This window comes from Uloborus diversus, chromosome 8 (genome assembly GCF_026930045.1).
Source record: "Uloborus diversus isolate 005 chromosome 8, Udiv.v.3.1, whole genome shotgun sequence".
In the NCBI taxonomy this organism is placed as follows: domain Eukaryota; kingdom Metazoa; phylum Arthropoda; class Arachnida; order Araneae; family Uloboridae; genus Uloborus; species Uloborus diversus.
In genome coordinates, this window is record NC_072738.1 from 145,960,544 (window position 1) to 145,982,291 (window position 21,748).

General features: G+C 35.3%; 1 protein-coding gene across 1 annotated transcript in view; it reads left to right on the plus strand.

Annotated features, from left to right (window-relative positions):
• LOC129228663 (cubilin-like) overlaps positions 1-21,748 on the plus strand; it is a 240,137-nt gene that overhangs the window by 138,391 nt on the left and 79,998 nt on the right. Inside the window, exons 29-36 of the mRNA XM_054863347.1 lie at positions 1,233-1,442; positions 2,471-2,658; positions 3,778-3,791; positions 5,526-5,674; positions 9,704-9,910; positions 12,099-12,242; positions 14,407-14,528; positions 19,985-20,204. Coding sequence (XP_054719322.1) covers positions 1,233-1,442; positions 2,471-2,658; positions 3,778-3,791; positions 5,526-5,674; positions 9,704-9,910; positions 12,099-12,242; positions 14,407-14,528; positions 19,985-20,204 — 1,254 coding nt within the window. The remainder of the gene's footprint in view (positions 1-1,232; positions 1,443-2,470; positions 2,659-3,777; positions 3,792-5,525; positions 5,675-9,703; positions 9,911-12,098; positions 12,243-14,406; positions 14,529-19,984; positions 20,205-21,748) is intronic.

A 21,748-nucleotide genomic window follows, 5' to 3' on the forward strand; every position in this document is an offset into this window, starting at 1 on the left:
ATTTGAAATGAGAACTTGGAGGAATTTGTGATCCCGAACACATTTAACTCTTAATGAACGTAGATGATCTTCGAATGGTTGGCCTCGGGCCCTAGACTCTTCAGTTACGAGTCCAACGCCTTACCAATCAAGCCACTATGGCCTGCTTTTCATGTAGAAAGTCTTGTTATGGCATACAGAGGCTGCAGTTTAGCCCTTGTTTTGAAGTCATCAATCAGAAATAATCATGACCAAGCTGGACGCAGGTTCCCTACCATTAAAGCTGAGGTTAGTTTTACACTGGTATCTAAAATTATTTTGTAAGGAAGTTCGCAAATATGAGGCGAAATAACTCGTAAAATAAAGCTAAAAGTTTTGGTAATAAGCTGTATGTTGCTTACAGATGAATACTTCTTTGATTTTTAATATATAAGGCACATTCAAATGAAACCCGGTCAGTTTGTTTAACTTCACATTAGACGTTAGAGGGTTCACGTAACTGTGTGTATGGAGATACAATCGTTTTGGTAGAGAGACTGACGCATGCGCAACGTTTTAATTTTGCACAGCGACAATGTGGTTTCACACCAAAGAGAAGTTAGTCACTCAATTTATCGTCCACTTCAGAGCATGTCCTTATTTGTGACCACAAGGGCCCACTGCTTGTCGAGCTCCTGGAACGGGGAGTAACCACCAATGCCCAATACTATCAAGTCACTTTACAGATCCTTAGACGGGCCATTAAGTCGAAATGTCCAGGCATGCTGTCCAAAGGCGCCCACTCATTACCAATGCGGTGAAGATGACATTTCAGCGGTTTAGGTGGAAATTTCTGTTAATCCACGCTACAGTGTGGACCTTTCACCATGTGACTTTCATGGGTCAGATGTTTCAGTAATCAGATGTTTTTGAACCTCTGAAACAAGCTATTCGCGGACATCGATTCACAACGGACGACGAAGTGTGCTACTGGATTCAGGCCTGGCTGCTGTCGCATCCAGACCTGAATCCAGTAACAGCATCGTCAAAGGTGGAATCAACCGAATAATGTCGCAAAGGGATAAATGCGCCAACAGTCTTGGCAACTATTTTTGATTTAACAAAATCGTTACCGTCTCTTTACACTAGTGACGGAGTTTCATTTGAATGAATGCCCCTTATATTTGTGTTCTTTACTGACACGGACTACTTTTAATTTTTTATTATATTATATTTATCTACACTTAAGATTTATACATATTGTCTTCTTTTAGCTCAGTGTGGAGGAACAATAAATTCTTATTACGACGTTCTGACCAGCCCTAATTATCCCGAAAACTACGGCAGCAGCGTCGAATGTGAATGGTTCTTGCGAATGCGAATGGGATACCACATTGTTCTGAACATCACCGATTTGGACACGCCCCCGACTACAGACTGTCATGACACGGACTACATAGAAATCAGAGATACTGATGCTCAAGGTGCTGTAATCTTCCCTTTTTTTTTTGCTCTTTTTGGGTAGACAGTTAACTCCTGTCGATAATTTGCTCTAAGAGGCAAAGTACAATATTCTACATGAGGTGAAAGCAGTCGCTTTTGCTTAGTAAACACAACAACTACTGTTGGGGCGAACCTATGGCAGTATTGGGAAGGTTATGCAGATACCAATGTCAGTATTACGTTGTTGCCAGGATAGGTGTGCCCTAACTATAGAAGAAACCTAGAACCAAGCAATATATTGTTTTAAATAGCTAGACGTTTAATGCTGATATATTTTTCAGAAATGTTTATTACCTTCGAACCTTAATGTTTAAAATGAATCTACCGAACATAAGAAATGATGCAGTTTCGGTTTCTTTTTTCTTACAAATTCAACATTCGGTTTTGTGATCGATTTTATTATTTTATTTTTTGATTTGACACATTCAAACGAAACTAGAAAAATAATCATTTCAGTGGAATGCTATTCATTGGAAGATAAATATTATAACTTTGTAGCAGCGATAACACGTTAAATAAAAGAATTCATAAGATAGATACACAGAAGAAAATTTCGTGATGCCCATAACATATAAGTTCTTAGGTAGGAATAAGAAAAGGAAAAAAGTTTTTTTTTTCAGGAATTTGAAAATCTTTCCTTTAAAATCTCCTTTTTTTTAAGGTTTTAAAGTGCGTGAAGTGTAGTCACCATTCTTTAAAAACAGACCTTTTGAACTCATGAATTGATTAAACATAAATATTTCATATTTTCTAGGTGAAGTAATTGCAACTCTGTGCGGCAGCCGAGGCAACCGCTCTCTTATATTCAGCATCCCAGGCCCGCAAGCTTATGTCAAGTTCAAATCAAACTCTGCGTATACAGCAAAGGGCTTCTCAATGATAATGGACGGAAATTTTGACGATGGTAAGTAAAACTTTAATCAATGTTTTCTTTTTCCAAAGGCTATACCGGTATTTGTACATTGATAGCTAAGTAAAGAACTTTTAGTCTAGTGTTTCCTTCCAACAGGATGCGGAGGCATGGTGGAGGGTCCAACGGGTGTCATTACTTCACCCAACTATCCCAATGCTCTCAGTGGCTCCAGAGACTGCTTTTGGAGGCTTGAAGCCCCTGAAGGAAGAAGAATAAAAATAAACTTCAATGCTTTCAACCTACCAAGAGACGAATCTACTGGAACGTGTATCAGTTACCTCAAAGTGAGTGAAACTATATTAGTCGTATATACTTAAAACGTAAACTTAAAAATCATCGTGCATGAATCATTTTTCATCATGTATCAAACATTTTGACGGACGGTGAGCAACGAATTAAAGGTAGTAACGAATGAATGCGGAGCACTTTATTAATTGAGTATTTCACTTTTTGTTGAAAACTATTTTGCTAAGAATATGTACCACTACAATATAAACTTCCTATTCCCAGAGTTGAGGCAAAGATTTCAAGTCACGTGGTTTTCTACAATGCATGTTTGACACCCCATGCTGGAAACTCTGAAAAGCAGGTTTTTCTGATATTGAACCGTGCATGCGATTACACTGTAAAAACGATTCAGAAACGTTCCTGGAAAATAACAGGCAGCTGATGTGCCCAATTTCTGCTAGTAACATATCTTGCAAATACCGAACAGGAACGTTTTCCGCAAAAATTCAGTAACGTACCTAAAAATATCCCGGAAGCCTAATGAAAAATTCAGAAATATTCCCGTTTAAAGCCAGTTGTGTTTCTGGGACATTATAGTAAACTTAGGTAGGTATAAAAAATAGCTTGGCCCCCTTGATGATTTATTACGGAAGTTCTATAAGCAGTAAGGCAAACATGCCCGAAACTAAGCTAGAATTGCAAGTAAGCATAAAAAATTTTACTCACCTGTAATTCTTGTAAAACTACGTAGTCTAAGAGACTTATTCGCTCCCTTTGGGCGCTTAATCAATCTAGACAGGACCAGAACTGAAGCCGATACACTTAATAAATACTCTCAGTTAATCCTTAAACTGGGAGCTAAAAGTATTTTTCACACCAGTGTGAAGTCTGCATTCTTGCATTTTGTCGCGATTCAGGAAGCGCTTTGACAATGATACTTGATTTTTCTAGAAAGGTGATGAAAACCATTAAACTCCCGAAACGTTACACGGAAATATTCAGTAACGTTTCGCATTTGTTTTACAGTGTACTTGACTTGGGATCGTTACTTCAAGAATGCAGAGTTCTTATCCTTCTACCTTCGTTTCTCAAAGCGTAAAGCTCTACTCTTTAACGGCTCTTCCTAGGATTGAATAAGATTTCAATTCCTATTTGGAATTTATTTTTACTTATAGCATTTCTCTGACAGGTAAGTTTCGACAATAACGTGTTAAAACACACCTTTAGAGTCCAGTTTCAAGCCAGATCATTGGAGGTATTTTCAAACCGGTGGTAAGAAAACTCCGCAAGAAGGAAAAAAAGCGGATCCCTGCTGGCAGAATTTTTAACCTACTCCTATGTCAAAAGCGTAAAGTTTGTTAGCTCAAAGGTGATAATACTCCAGTGCAGGTTGCAATGTAAACGAACGTAAGCCCAAATTATTCCATTAAGTTGGATTGTTGCATTTTCCTTATTAAAAGGTGCCCTTACTGTTTCTATACTGTAAAAGCGATTCGGATACGTTTTTAAGAAATAATAGACAGATGACGTGCCTAACTTTTGCCGGTAACATATCTTGGAAAAACCAGAAACGTTTACCGCTAAAAGTCAGTAACCTTTCTGAAATAAACCTTCAAACTTTCTGAAGAATTGGGAAATCTCCCCTGTTAAAGCCAGTTATGTCTCGGGAACCTTCAAGAAAAATTGCCCCAACTAGAAAAAGTGGCACTGTCAAGCAGCAAGACTCCTTCTCAAAGCATCCAAAACATTTTCTATGATATTTAGATCTGCAGAATGTGCTGACCATCCAATGAGTTGAATATCTTCGCATTCTAGACACTCCTGGACATGAACTGTTCGATGACATGCAGCGCTGTCATCCACAAAAACAAATTTATCACCCACTGCACCATGGAGCATGTGAACATGAATCAGCAGAGCAACATTAATGTACTTTAGGCGGTTATAGTCCCTTTTGGACGCACACGAGTGACGTACGGCAATTGATGATCACGATCTCAGTCCACGCCATTTTCAAGATATTGGTCCTTTTATTTTATGTTTACCAAACTGTCTGCAGTTCCACTCTCACGCCAGATCAGTTGTAGTGCACAATCAGAAGACAGACTGAACCTTCATTCATCTGATCTGAGAATAGTACTCAATGTTCAGACTTTTCCTTCGAATGCAATGCTGATGACGCCATTGCAAACGGACGGAACGCTGACTTGTAGACAATGGGACGACACAACAGGCCGGCAGACTAATAGTCTTACTACATGCAAACGTTTGCCTACTATTTTTCGGGGTATTCGCTTGCCAGTAGCCCCAAGAAACTGCTTTGTTTCCTCAGTAGATGTACCGCGCTAACTCCTTTTTGTTACCAGCACAACGTACCTATTTTCTTCAGGCGTCGTACTGCGTACACTACTTCCCTTGAGATATTTACTACGCATTCCATTTGTTTGAAATGATTTCCAATGCCTCGAAATGACACTGTGGCTGACGTGGAACTCCCTAGATATATTGGTTATTTTTTGTCCTTCTTCAATCTTGCCAAGAATACGGTAACCCGTAAAATCATCTAAGTGATGTCAGGAAAAGATACTGAAAATTGCAAGTTTGTCAATTGATTCTTTCCCAACAAACTCTACCTTTGAACAACAACGGTCCTCAGATACTTTATCTCGCTTATCAGCACGATCACAAGACAAATAATATCGCGAGTTCAAAATTTGCATACACACAGCACGTCTTCCTGTATTCCTCACGTATGCTAATTTCCGTATTTCCTTGACGTCCATTTTGTGGTTGCTAACACAGCCATTGCCATCCGTCCTTAGCAATTGTCCACCAGTGCATAACATATTTTTTTTTAATGTCGTAAGCACTTTCTGAAATATGATATTGTTTTAAAGATATATAACGTAACTTTTTGGAGAAGATCTCGAGAGAACATCCCTAAGTTGTGCGGAAGTACCATACCGGACGAGATTGATTCATCTTCTGGCAACCTGAACGTGGCCCTCTTCCATAACGGCTTTAACGCCGGAGAAGGATTCTCGTTCACGTACACGACTGATGAACCAGCAGGTAAGAACTCGTTCAAAGTTACATGATCAAGGGTCAAAGACACATGAGGCAGTGAGAAGCAAAGGGATGTAAGTGCCAAAATTAAAAATTTGGAAAAAACCATTACAAATGGTAGGTGAACCTCTTCTCTGTCTTGGGGCAAGAGATAGTACTAATAGCCCAGCTAAGTGCTGCTATACAACATGATTTAGAAAATAATTTCAATGAATGCCTACCTTTGGTTACCTACGGAAACTTGAATTTCGAAAAGTTTCCGGGAGGGAGATTCGAACCCCTTTCCATTCCTTGACGTCATCGAAGATGGCGTACACTTTCGTATCAGGACTTCAATTTGGAAAAATTGCCGATCCAGCGTCTCTCAAGGGAGGGGCGCCTCCCTTGTATCCGTCCTTTGAATTCCTTTTATTGTCGTCTCGATCAACACAGTTTCAAAGAGACGGAACCAATTAATAATATTCTTCGGATGTTTCCTATTGCTCGGACTTATGTGCGCGCGCGCGTGTGTGTGTGGGGCAAGAGATAGTACTTTTAGCCCAGATAAGTGCTGCTATACAACATGATTTAAAAAACAATTTCAATGAATGCTACCGAGCCATGCAACTTTAAAAGCGTTTTACTCAAAACTTGAAAATGTCCCCTTACATCCCTTTGCTTTTCACTTCCTCACATCTCGATAAGTATTTTTATTTTTTATCCTATTTCAATTTACTTTAAATAGTAAGTTGACAGAGATAATGATGTAATTACAGGTAGTTATCAAAATAATGGAAACACTTGTGAATAAAAGTGACATTTTTAAATGTGCTTCGTACGTAATAAAGAATAAAACTAGAAATATGGTTTTATTTTATAAATAGCAATGTACATATTCTGGTAGTACATGGTGGATTAACTGAAGTTCTGAACGTCTTGGATTTTTTTCAAGCGAGTGAAATATCGGACCTCTCAAATTTTAAAAGAGGCCAAATTGTTGGAGCGCGTCTAGCTGAAGCAAGTGTAACTGAAACATCTCAACTTTTTGGTGTTTCTAGAGGTACAGTATCTAAAGTCATGACAGCATACACGCAGCGCGGTAAGACAAGCTCGGCAAAGCAAAATAGTAGACGGAAAGAGAAGCTTACGGTAGAAACCGACGGTATTGAAGAGGATTGTATTGTCTAAAAAGCAAACAATATCAGCAAAGATGACCAGAGAACTCAATCACCATCTGGATTCACCAGTGTGAGTGATTAAAGTCAGACGGCACCTTTATCAACAGAACATTTATGGCTGAGTAGCGATTCCAACACACTTGTCACAGAGTGTTTCCATTATTTTGATAACTACCTGTATATTAAGCTTAACCTCTATCGTATCGTCAAAATTATGAAATAGTTAAACATTTCTTCTTATTTGACAGGCAGAGTACTATGAGAAAGAGTAGTTTTTCTACAAAATTCCAAGATTGTAGGTGAAAATTAAAAGAGTTATGTTTTGTGCAATACATTTTAAATTAAATGTTTTAGCTAAAAAGAACCGTGAAACATTACACAAACTTCATTGAAAATTTTTCTCCAAACTGTAATAAAGCGTAATACAGTGAAACCTGTGTATGTTGACCACTCGCGGTGCAGAACTTTGGCGGTCAACTTAGACAGGTGGTCAACTTATAAAGGGTGGTAATAATTTTTTTTTGTCATTTCTTGCACCATGTATTCATTTTTTTGAGTAATTCACCCTTACTCTTTCTGTTCAACTCACTTTCATTGTTTAACATCATTGAAAGTGAAACAATTATTAAAAATACTACCTAAATAATTTTTTTACTTTTTCCTTGTTTTTTACTATAATAGACACTGTAGTTTTAGAAATTCCATATGTGCTAGCTAATTTTCTCTGGCTTTCTCCATTTTAAAGCAATTTTAATATTTCATACTTTTTATTAATCTCAAGTTCAACTAACTTTCTTTTTGAAGCCTTTTTATGTGAAACTTATAGCACAAAGAGCAACAAGCTCGACTCTCCCAGTTCATAAAAGCACAATTAAAATTTCCTATCTCTTAATCCCTTGCACCAGAAATATGTAACTTTACTTATTAGCAGGCCCAGATCTGCGTTTCCGCAGTGCGAGGGTCCCGTGTCCTTAAAGGGGCTAACGGCCCTAGAAATTGAAGAAAAAATAGAAAAAAATAGCACTAAGACTTATTTACTTTACAAATAGACACTGCTGGCCACTAGGGAGGGCCTCTACATATTTTAGGGGGGCCCAAAATGTATAGATACGGGCCTGCTCTTTGTAGCACAATTCCTGTGTTGGCATAACATATTGCAACTGAAAGAAAAGACTTTGAACTTTTCTACTGACACCTATTTTCATTGAACAGAGTACAACAAGCTATCTCAAATAGAACAACAAATGAAAAACAAATTTGGAGAATATAGAGCAGTATAAGCTTTATGCTGCAGTTGAGTTGGTAAAATGTTAGTCCGTCATCAAAGCATTAAAAACATTCTTAGAAAGCTATCAAAAAGAAAATAATAATAATAATAAATAAATAAATAGATAATAAAATAAAATAATTTGCTGAAAAAAGTTTAAGAAAATAAACCAAGTGGTCAACTTACAAAGGGTTTTTTACAATACTCCAAACCATATTTGGACGTACATTAGTGGTCAAGATAGACAGGTGGTCAAGATAGAGAGGTGGTCAAGTTACAGAGGTTTTCCTTCATTATATGAGATAGGACTAATTCCGTTCCTGACAAAAGCGGTCAACATAGACAGGTGGTCAACTTACAAGGGTGGTCAACTTTACAGGTTTTACTGTATAAGCATTTAAAATGATGAATAAAAGAAAATATATTTTCTTAAAAATCAGGGGGGGGGGAGGTGGAGGAACCACCTCACTTTTGCGACGTGAATCCATTTTTAGAAAAGCGTGCGATCCTAATTTCCCAATCCCTATGTTATTGATCCCAAAACGAAACATTCTTGCATAGATAATAAAAAAGAGAATGTAAAGAGTCAACCCTACAAAAAAAAATCAAGTAATTTAATTAATTCTTACATGATTAGCAGCTGTTAAAATTTCATGTCCGATATAGCAGACACTAAGGCCACTATAAAAGGGGAGCTGACTCACTCATCCGACATCTTGGTTCTAAAATTGTCGGGGGGGGGGGGGATAATATTTGTTTAAAAGTCTAGTTGCAGAAAACTGGTGTCTAAGCTTTAGATGCGTTGCCTGATTGGTATTTGATTATTTTATTCTGTAACTGAAGAACATTTAATTAATACAAATTAAAAAACAATACTGTGTGGAATTTGGGTCCATTACAGTAAATATTTCCCGAAAAACTTTTGTTGAATTTTTGAATAAAGTTATCTTTTTTAGGTTTATCTTAAGTGACATTTAACTCAACTTTAATCAATGGTTTTACGGCATAACAACCAGCGAATTTTTTTGCGTGTTTATAAGTAATGGAAACAAGGTTGGATCCAAAGCTGCCTTGGAAATAAAATGCCGGATAAGTCGGCCCGTCTTTTTCAAGGGGTTCTAGTAGACACCTTATTGAGGTCTTACAGAGGCTACTAGTACCGACTATCTTATTGAGCAGTACAGTCTTGAGCAAAGAAGAGACCGAGGGGACATGATTCAGTTGTTTAAATTTATTAAAATGAAAGATGTTACGGGGCTGAAGTTTAGCACTGAAAACAGGACAAGGGGGTCATTGTTTTTAAGCTATTTAATTCTCAGGCTAACATGGATGTTAGGAAAAATTATTATTTTAGCAGGGTAGTGGAACCTTGGAACAGTTTACCGGAAGAGGTGGTAATGAGCAAAGGAGTAGATAGTTTTAAGAGGGCCCATTGATCTTCACTGGGGATTGTAAATTGACTAGGACCAGTCTAGCTGGGCCCAGAGCCTGTTGCTGGTCGTCACTTTTGTATTTGTATTTGTATATCAACGTGTAAACATTATTATTTACAAGTTCAATAGAAGACACTAACCATAGTTTTTTCTCTCTATCTCTTTTGTTTATTTTCAGTTTGTGGAGGTTTCCTACCTCTTCCAAGTGGGAACATCAGCACTCCGACTTTTCAACCAGCTGGAAGTGATTCTTTCGTCGACTGCCGCTGGAAAATGGTAGATGAGGAAAATTTCAATGGCACTCTAGTATTCAAATTCGATCTCCTGGACCTTCCTGGTGTGATGGCGAACTACTGCATGGACGGCGGACTTTACGTTACAGGAAGTAAGATTTCTATATTGGTTGCTTGGTTAGTTCTACATGCATGTTCTCTAACTTTTTAGTTCTAAGAGTGCAAATCGAAGGTTTTGATGATTCCGCAGATTTTGCCTAAGCAGGTACGTAAATCACGAAAGTAACCCAAATTCATCCAGAGTAATAGAATCATTTTATAAAAAAGTAACCACTTTGTCCCTTACCTGACGGTTTACACATTTAATTAAAAAGTAATAATTAAAAAAGGTAGTGACGAAATATTTAACTTGAGAAATCTAAGACATGCGTCTGTAATTTTTTAAGCAACAACTTTTTTTTCATTACCATTTTAAAGTAACATTTTTGATGAAATATATGAGGCGTTACGTGCAGGACAAAATGACCGTTTTCCATGGAATGGTCCAATAGTGTTGTTATTTAATGACCAATGCAATCGAGAAATATTATTTCCACTAAATTATCTTATCTAACCGACAGAGTGGTGTAGTGGTTAAATGCTGGTCTCTTAAGCCCAAAGGCACAGTTTTGGTCCTGGCTTTCATCGGTGAATTTCGAAGATGCGGAAAATCCACAGCAGCCATGTTGTATGATTACGCGACATGTAAAAGATCCCTTGAGTACTCGTTTGGCATGGAGTATCTCTTGACAAAATTAAATTCCTAGTGCTGTTTCACATCAAATAGAGCCCAGGTGCCTCCATCTAGTAGGAAAACTGGGCATCGAAATTCTCTTGCCAATGGCATCCCACTGATAGTGGTACCACATGAAAGAGTGATTGCTAGGCCAGGAGATCGCACTAGGTCTGCAAAAGGCACTACCTCTACCGCAGCCTCATTAGAAAAAAAAAAAATCATCTACCCCAGTTTTAACCATAGGCATGCACGTGCACTTTACTAAGGATTTCATGGCGCCCCCAATAGCTCATAGAAATGAACGTTAACACTAAACTGGGCAAACTGGTGGTGCATAAATTTCATACCACATACACCTTTTTTTCAAATTCGTTTTTACACGTAGTTTTTTTAATTTCCCTTGGGTAAGCACGTGAACCCTTTCTTAAAAAATCTCTACCTCTCGGTACATGAGTAAACTCGTTTCAAAAGCTCTGAATGCTTCGACGGTTTTTTAACCTGTTAGCAACAAATAACAATAGAGTAACGTCGTTAGGGGCCATCCATTAATTATGTAAGGGTCTCGAGGAAAAATGGGGATCTCTTAATACCCTTATTTGGGGGGGGGAAGGGTCAAACTCATTCTTACGTAATATTTTCCAAGTCGATATTTTACATTAGAAATCGCGCGGTCTAGTAATTCGGAAGAGCTCATATTTCATTTGCGTCTGGAAGGTAAAATACATATTAGGATGTGCTGCTTTTCACTTGTTTTACAAAGAATGAATAGTGTAAAATGTAATAAAAGAATCGCTTTATGTATGGCATGTTTTATTTTTAATTAATACAGCATCAAAAATCAAAAAAAAAAAAAAAAAAAAAAATGTCGAAAAACATTTAGTCTAGATTCCAACTAATTAAGTCTGGAAGGTACAAAACAACTTCCTAATTTCGTATATAAATTTGACTCCATTATATTATAAAAATCAATCACACTTTATTAAGCATCACACATAACGTTGTTACACATGAAGATGTCGTCGCTTAACTAAATTAAAAATCTATCGAACACGATCTCGTGCGTCTTTTACTTTTGAACAATGAGGTTTGCCATTCGGCAGTTTGTGTAAAACTTGAAATACATTGCAAATATGGCTGAGGTGTTGCCTTACATATTACTAGAGATGAACATTACGTGTTAACATTACTAATTGAGAAGGACACCTCCCAACTTTTTAGTAAGTATTTCTTTGCACAAAAGGTTTAATAAAATAGTGAATTTACTAACGATTCCAGTATGTAAGATTCGGTATTTTATTATTTTGGAAAACGAGATGGAATCTTACGAAAGAATGGGGGGGGGGGGGGGTTGAAAAATCTTACGCAAGCTTACATAGGGTAGGGGGGGTTAAAATTTTCCAAAATCATCTCTGCGTAATTAATGAATGGCCCCTTTTTGCATTCAGGTTTTGGGATAATAAAAATTTTGGTAAGAGCATATTGCATTGTATTTCTTTCACATAAAATGTATGTTTTTCTACTACACAATTATTATGATTGTCATTTTTATAATTATTATGTTGCAGTGAAGAGATACTACTTAGCGCGCTACTGTGGGAATTATACGGCACCTGTTTTAATGACGTCACCTTTTGTCTCAACAACACTTCGAATGGTTGCCAATTTATCTTCTCTTGTCCGAGGGGTACGAGGAACATACAACGTCAGCAGTAAGTGAAGAATGAACCTTTTTTAACTGTTGTTGAAATATTGTCTCGATTTGAAATTTTGTCTCTTGGATTGTCCATGTAAACCAAATTTCTATCCAGACAGAGATGATACTTCCAGCATTTAAATGGTTAGTTCTAAACAGCACGGATATATGTGTATTAGATTGAGTTACAAAAGCCATAGCATGCCCAACAGTTAGAATTGCACTTGTTGGTCCACCGGAGGTATTTTATTTTTCTCCTACCACCCATCGGATAAACCGATGGAGGTATTCCCGGTACCGCCGCCAAAGGGGAAAAAATCTTGCGGGCCTGGATCAAACTGGTTCAAACGCCATCTTAACTACCACTAAGCAATGGGAAATTCCTTTTGTTCGGTATAGCACCATGCGGATTTCTTGTGTTCTTTAATTGCACATTGGCCAAATTTTGCAAAAAAGTATCACATATTCCACTTGATTGTTTTAATGCCGTAAGCGTTTATTATGCCTTGTATTTTTTACTATTTTAATTTGCATTTACTGTTTTATTACTCTTTTCTTTGCCTTAGTTTCCAGAAATAATTTTACTTTACGACAAAATGATTAGTGCATGATAAATTGATTTAAATTCAAGGTAACTGGATTGAATTCTTTTAAATGTTTTATATGCTTTTAGAACCTTCTCTTTTTATTTTTAACATATGAGGATACGTTAATTAACTAATTTTGTGCTTTAATGAAATCGTAAATGATGGATTTATATTGAAGAACTGACTTGGTTAATCTTGCAGCGTTTGTATTAGAATACGTCGTCCCCTTCTCTCTAAGATTTGTGGCGGTCCCGGTATTCCCCGACCCCGATACGCCACCTGGGAAAATGCTCTGTAAGGTTACATGCTTCCCCGAGGATTTGTATCATTGGCATATGTTAAAGAAACACCTGCAAAGTCATAATTTTGTTACATTAGACAAAAAATAATTAGTCATATTGAGGTAACTCCAATGCTATAATTTCTACAAACTGGTTTACCGATGGAAAAAAAAATGCAACGGTCAGAGTGACTGAAAAAAAAAAAACTGCCTATGCCTTATTAGCTCAGTATACTTCTTAGAGTTCCTGGACTATTCTTTTCATCTGAGGACTTTCTATGGTAGGGGAATGTGGGGCAAAGAGAAACGCTAAGATAACTAAGTTCTTTCAAAAGGAACAAATCGGAAATTTGTTTTGAAAATTACGGTACATAGAGAAAGAACATTGTATTTTATAATAAAACTTGCGTCGAAACAGTATTTTTTTATTTTTGGCAATAAATTTGAACCTTCAAAAAAAGTGGAAATTTTTCACTTTTATTTTCATGGGTCAGAGTGAAAAATAAAATATTATTCTAATGAAATATTTTCTATTCGATAATAAAACAATTTTTTGATCAAAAGAATGAATAAATGAAAAGATAATGAAACTATAAATGAACAATTAAATGAATAAATCAATTAATGTATGAAGAAAAATAATTGAGCGAGTAAAAGAATGAATAAGAATATAAGTGAGTGAATGAATAAGTGTGTGTAAGTGAATTACTAAATGAATTAATGTAAATGAATTAATTAATGTATGAAAACGGAAGTGATTTCTATTAAATGATTGAATGAATAAATGAAACAAACTATTTCATTTTGCCCTGCATGTATTTGACTGATTGTACAATTTATTTAAAATACAAATAAACTTAATATTAATTAAATTTAAACTGCATTGAATATTAGGAAGTTTAAATTAAAATTAAGACGTTAATAACAAGATATTTATCATTTTATAGTAACAAAAATAATTTTTGACTTACGACAAAATATTACAATATGAGTATCAATTTTTCAAAATTGCCTGTGTTTTTGACTGGTTTTGAATTTGTTTCCTGACTGGAATAGACAACATATGGTACTATATAGTTAAAATAATACCAGATAGGTGGAGGTAAAAGCAGAGTCAATATTTCACCATTTCACTTTGCCCCGCTATTGCACTTTTCCCTATGTCCAACTACTGTTTAAAAAAAGAGTCCGGTAATACTGTTTAAGGGTTTTTGACTTCAATCAACTCATAGAAAGTTAAATAAGTTTATTTTTTATTTTATTTTAAGTTGTGGACTGTGGATATAGAGTTTGTTCTTATTTATCACTGCTAGATTGCGGGGGAATACTGGATGGAACAAATGCAACTATCTCATCTCCGGGATATCCCGATGGTTATCCACCCAACACAGATTGTCATTGGCTGATCAACGTGCCCGAGGGAGAAGAAGTACAAGTAAGATATTGTTATAATTTTCTAAATATAGTATTGTGAGATCGTAAAGAGTGGGAACTTGGCCACGCCATGTTTCATTCTATGGGATTCTCCGGATCTCTATGTCGCGCCTAGCGCCTAGACCGTTCGGCCGATTTTCATGAAATTTGGCACAGAATTAGTTTGTAGCATGGGGGTGTGCACCTCGAAGCGGTTTTTCAAAAAATTCGATTTTGTTCTTTTTCTGTTCCAAATTTAAGAAAATTTTACTCAGCAAATTATCATAATGTGGAAGAGTAGATCACGAAATTATCATAACGTGGAATCGTAACATGGGCGAGTAAAGGAACATAGCCAATTGGCGAGAAATTTTTCATCCATACACTGTGTGGCAAAAAAAGCCCTTCAAAATGCTTCTGTCATTTCGTCAATGACCCCCTGAATCCAAATATGACCTCCGTTTTCCCCCTATACGAACCAATTTTTTTTAAAGACCCCCAAGTTTGCTTTAATTTTCCTTAGTTTCAGAGCAATTATTATTATTATTTATTTATTTATTTTTATTTATTTATTTTTATTTATTTATTTATTTATTTTGATGTTAACGGAGCTTTATATTATCTGCTAACATAGTTTTGAAGGGCAAGAGAGGTTCAAAGTTCAAGATCATGGACAACGATAGCAAAAGGGGGGACTTGGGGGGGGTTCCCCCCCAGAAATGTTATAAAAATCACGAAAAATGAACATTTTATTCTGCTTTTTTAAAAAAGATGTTTGTAAAAGAAATTTCGGTGCAGAATGAGAGTATAAGACTCGCTTCTATGACTCCCATGTCCAAAAACATTTTCGCGATGCAAAAAATAAATAAATAAAAATAAATAAATAAATAAATAAAAATAAATAAATAAATAAAAACAATCTTGTCAATGTTGCACGTTGCATACGAGTTGAATCGCAGGTCTTAATTCAAAAAGACATTTTCTGACTGATTCTTAAGTAAAATGACCCCTTGTTTCCAATTACGACCACTTTTCCCTCCATTAAGCCCCCTTTTTAGAATCCCCCCTCCTCTGATTCAGAGCCATTTTTTTTTTAATTTGGAGGGTAAAAAGAGCATTACAATAACCGTAAACATTATTCTGAATGAGTAGAGATGTGCAAAGCTCAAAATCTTGTGCATATGTAGCAAAAACGAAAGCTTGTTGGACCCGCCCCCCCCCCCCCATCCCAAAAAAAAATACGGCAAAAAATGTCTCAAATACTCCTGAGGCTATTCCGGCAAATTCAGGGATTCAATTTGCAGAAGAGCTGTGGTCAACAAGAGCAATTCAACATGATGATCTCGGATTTTTTCAAAATTTAACATATGTTAAAATCCATAAAAAGTTAAGAAATACGTTAGCACGTATACATAAAAATCAGATTCTTTCGACCAAATCCCGTAATACGTAGTTCAGACAGACCGACAGAGAGAGAGAAAGATAGTATATATCATTGGCTTTTTCCCGAACGTAGAGCATCCAATCTTGAATGTTCTAAGAAAGTTCCCAACTGCCCGAATAAGATTGACTAAAAATGAAAGCAATTTTGTTAAAAATAATTTTTAGCACATTTAAAAAAAAAAAAAAAAAAACAGGACATTACTATTTTTTTGTATTTAAAGCCACAAAAATACCTTTACACTGAATGCGCAGGTTTTCACAAGTTGCAAGTACAAAGAAAAGGTAATTAGAGACACAAGTTCAGAAAATATAAGTATAATTATTATATAAATAAATCTTATGGTAGAATCCATGTCAAATCGACAAGGGCTGTAACATGCTGGTCTCTGATTTTTTGAATTTGACATATGTTAAAAATTCATAAAAAATTAAAAAATACGTTTTTTTTTGCCCAAAAAATTTCCCAGGCTGAGATACAGACCGCCAAAGATGGCGGTCCTGTCGTGATTTCCCACTTGGGATTTTGGTCAAAATCTTTAAAGTACATTATCTCAAGGACGGTAGAACATATTTTGTTTCCGTTTTTTTTCATTTAAAAGGATATTTTCTCTTGTTTAAAAATATATGCTATACATTTTGAAATGTGTGCTTTAGTTTTTTTTCCACCGTCTTTTAAAAAAGAAGTTTAAAATAATGTTTTTGGTTTTTCTCAAACATGTCAATTTCAAAAATTTTAATTTTTTTAGTTTATTAGACCCACTGAGCACTATGTTCCCTGAAAAGAAGAACTTCCACTTTTTCGTTTAACAGATTTTAGAGGCATTTGAAAAAATGAGGGTTTTTAAGGAACTCTTTCCGTAATTGCAGAACTGTAAATTCAAAAAAGTTTTTCCCAACAAGTGGCCAGAAAACACTTTTAATTATGTTATGTAGCAAAATTTTCATTTTGAGCTGCCATTTTATTCAGGATATGAAATTTAGTGAGAACATTTAGTTTAACAATTCTTTCGGCGCTACACTGAAAGGTTGCGTGGGGAAAATACGGCGAATCGGCTGGAGACCGCTTTCTAGTTTTCATAAAAAATAAAACTAATGGATAAAGTAGAGACTCAAAATGAAAATTTCGCTATATAAACTAGTTAAAAGTGTTTTCTGGCCACTTGTTGCAGAAAATCTTTTTGAATTTTCAGGTCTGCAATTGTTTTCAAATGCCTCTAAAATCTGTTAAACGAAAAAGTAGAAGCTCTCCTTTTCATTTAACGCAGTGCTAAGTGGTACTAATCAACTAAAAAACATATTGAGAAAAATCAAAAATATTATTTTAAACTTTTTTTTTTTCCAAAAGACGGTGGCAAAAAAAAAAAGCTAAAGCACACATTTCAAAATGTAGCATATGCTTTTTAAACAAGAAAAATATCCTTTCAAATAAAAACAAACCGCAACAAAATGTATTCATTCTACCGTTCCTGAGATAATGTACTTTAAAGATTTTGACGAAAATCCCAAGTGAGAAATCATGACAGGATCGCCATCTTTGGCGGCCTTTATTTCGGCCCAGAGATTTTTTTTTGGGCGAAACAAAAAAAAGTATTTCTAAATTTTTTTATGAATTATAACATATGTTAAATTCAAAAAAAAAAAAAAAATCAGAGACCATCATGTTACAACCTTTGTTGAATTGACATGGATTCTACCATACGATATTTATTTATTTTAAATACAAAAAACACATATTTAATTATTGCACTAAGAGAGGAAACGACCTGAGTGATGTCCAAAACCACAAATTGAATCTCATAGACGAGACAAGTTGCAAAGCAAGAGCTTTTACCGCTCGGCTACCAAAGCCGGTTCTCGTGTCGCCAATAAGAGTTTACCTGCTTTGCACCGATTTTGATATTTACGCATACGCTTTGAATTCTACACGAACCATAGTGCAAGGTTCCTTCCAACAATTTGAGTTCTTAAAACAATGATACTACACACTTCAGAATTCGTGTAACGTTACACCCATTAATACTTGTGAGCTTACACATTTTTTTTAGCCTTCTTTCCCAGTAAAAGTCAGAAAAAGAAGAAAAAGTATGAAAGATAAGGCTTAATGTATCTAAAAAATATTAAATTTGGGAAGTAGGGTATTGAGATGCGGGAAAATGTCGATCTATTTGCCCCCCCCCCCCCCAATATCTTTTGACTGAATAGTCCGATTCGAACTAAATTTGTTTTGTTTAAAAGATCTCGGCGAGAACAGCTCATTCCCATAGTTCACTTTTTGATTTGAACTGTTTTTCGTTCAATTTTTAACAGTTCAAAAAAAATTAACATTGTGCCTACGACGAAATTCAAGGCAATGGGGTAGTTTCAAAAAATTTAAAAGTATTTTTTTCTGAAAGAAATAATTTGCTTAAGTTTAACATTTAAAAAAAATACTTAAATCAGCGCGCTTCAATTGTTTATATTTCTACCGACGATATCACAAATGATGAAATGCCATTCAGTGTTGCCATTCACAGAGCAAAATATTTAATTCGTATCTTTACTCACGTGTATTGGCAACGATATAGTTGATAGCAAACGTAGAGCGCAATGTTTAATTCGCTTTTTGATTATCATAACGTGGAAACGCTGTAGAAAGGTGCCCCAAAATGCATCATTTGTGACGTCATCAAGACCACGCCTTGTTTGAAAAATCGGACAATTTAAAAAAATTCATTAAAAAATAACTGTCGGGAAAATGAAAGTATTTTCTGGGCCCATGTTATTATTTTTGCTTATTCTATCAATTTCAGTGAATAAAAGTAGTACTTTTGACTGAAAGAAATAACCCTATTCCGAACTACGTAGGAAAAAGTTTTTGATAAAACACACATGTATATAAAATATCTTTTTGATTTGAACAATTTTCCATTCAGTTTTGAGCAGTTCAAATCCCCTAACCTTAGCGCTCACGGGGAAACTGAAAGGCAATGCAGATTGCGAACTTGAAGGCGGACTTACTTCAAACAAATTTTGTTCGAAATAGCTTTTGACGAAAAACTCCCAACTCCGATTCCGAGAATTTTGGGGCACCTGACTCCAACTCCAACTCCTGTTCCCAAAAATTTGTCGGACTCCGACTCCCCGACTTCAAAACTGACTTCGTAGCTTTGGCAAACATTTACAAAGGGAGGAAGAATGACTGACTCCGACTCCTTTATCTCGAAATAAGTTCAACTCCGACTCCGCAAACATTGGCAGACTTGCGGACTCTAAGAGAAATGACCGATTCCAACTCCGAGTATTTGAATTAAAATCTTTTGACTTTTGAATCTGACTCTTTAGTCCAAAAACGAGATTGACTCCTACTCCGACTCCGCAGAAATGGTATTTACTGGGAAATAATTATTGTTAATATGATTTGTTTCTATTTTCACTCTTTTTAATTTTTGTGTTCAGTTTTTGGCGGAGAAATTCGGAGTCCTTTATGTTTCTACATAAGGATATTTGTCTGGCGATTTCTTTTTTCGACAATAAAAATTATTTCTTTTAGTTGGCATTTTATTGTTTTTATTCATTTTTGAAATTACATTAATTCATTTTTAAAATAATTTTTTGGTAACAAGGGAAAAACAAACGATTTTTTTTCTGGGTATGTTTTTTTTTATTTTATTGACCTTATTAATTTTATTTTTTTTTATTTCTTTTTTTCTAAAGCCGCTACAGATTTGTTTTTTGCAATAAAATATTTGCTGCTTTCTTTAAAAGACGCTGCTACTTTATTTGTTCGTTTATTTATTTTTTACACATCAAATTCTTTAAATGAGCGAGGGATATTTTATTTCCAGAAATCGGCTTAAAATATTTTTAAAAATTTGGTACAAAATAGTTTGCTATTTTAGCAAATTTTGAGAATTTTGATCAGATACTAGAAAGTTGATATTGGTATACGGGAAAGTACGCTCGTTTAGTTTTGGACGGAACTTCTTCTTATGTATTTTTTACTCTGCGGGGTTTATAATCTTAGCTCGAACTAAATTAATTTAATTATTGTTGCAGTTGACGACCGTAGACTTGCGATTAGAGAGTGACTGCAGCAAGGATTATGTTTTGGTACGCGATGGATACCACATTGCATCTCCAATAGTCGGCAAATTCTGTGGAACTGCGAATCCAATCCCAATTGTTTCAAGCAGTAAAGTACTATCCGTAATATTCCATTCGGATGCATACGGGACTGCTCCTGGTTTTAAAATGTCCACTAAAGAGTTACAAAGAGGTAAGAACTGATATTAATGTTTTCCACATCGATGAAATGCATTATTGTTTTAGTTCAAGGTTGTTTTTTTTTCATATTATAAATTTAACGTATAAAGAATTTTGGTAGTAATTAAGGTACGACCGACTCACCAGAAGTACACATAAAAAGTGAAACAATGAAATATAGTTAATTAAATAAGCAAATGAAATATTATAGTCAAATGCATTTTTTGTCGCCTAAATCATTTGCCCTCTTTCCCCGTAAAGAAATATATAGTTTTAAAATCAATCTGTTTAAAGAAAATCATCACATTCAGCGAGAAATGGAAGGTTCTGGAAACGGTGATTAGAATACAGACGTGAATGTTAATGAAGCTGCAGCGACTGTTTCACTGTCCTTTTCGAGCTAAAATTCGCAACGTTTTTACAAAATATCTTCCAACTTTACAATTGTTTATTTCGATAATAAGGGGACGAGAGTAAATGATTTCGACTCCAAAGAAAAAAAAAATCCCTTGTCTCTTATAACTGCTACGTATTTAAATTTGTTTCATGACTACTTACGTATGGTTTGTTGGTCACATAACGTTTCTGGTCCCTTTACACTAACATATGGTTTCCTGGTCACATAACGTTCCTGTTCACTTTACACTGACGTATGGTTTCCTGGTCACAGTCACACAAACGAAGTAGTTAAAGTGAAAAAAAAATATTTATTGGTCTTTTATTACGGGTATAATTTTCTAACTAAACCACCCAAAGAGCTTAAAAATCTTTTTAAATGCTAAAAAGAACATTGTGTGAACGTCACAATGTGTAATGTTGTGACGTTTCCCCCTCTGCGTAACGTCACAACATTGTGTAATACGTTTTGCTCAGTATTAATTTTACTTGTTCTTATTTCCATATTTTTTTTAACAGTCACAAAAAAGTGGAAGATTACAATGTGACTAAAAAGCAGGACGCTCAACCAGAGTTTAGCAAGCCTAACTTAACGAATTCTAGCATCAGTTCTGTACTATTAATATATTACTATGCAACTATTTCAAATATAGTCCGTTTCAAACAAACTTGTAAAATAATTCATTTGTGTTTTACGTAAAATGAAAACTTATACGCATTAATAAAGCGATGGCAAGCGTTTCGATTTTAGAAAATCCACTAAACTTCTTTAGTAAATCAACGTTTCTAAATAGAATAATGTATACCTTGTTCGTATTAAGATACGTTAGTACAAAGTTTGAATTCGAAAGAGTCATTTACGGATCGATTACTTACCTATATTTTAAAAAATGAACTGCCGAATTTAAGGATAAAAATTTAAATACCGTTACAATAATATACAGAAGAAATAAAACATACGAGAAACACCCATCTTAAAAGGAGAGTATAACGAGCTGATGTGTGCATCACATGACTTCCTTTTACGCCAATTTAATGATAATAGCGCCTTGGAGTAAGCAAGGAAACACTAAATATTTTCACCCCTAGTTTCTTGCGAACCGAAGCATAAAAACGTTTTACACAGATTTATTTCCCCATTATTGGCAATTTTACTGTGAC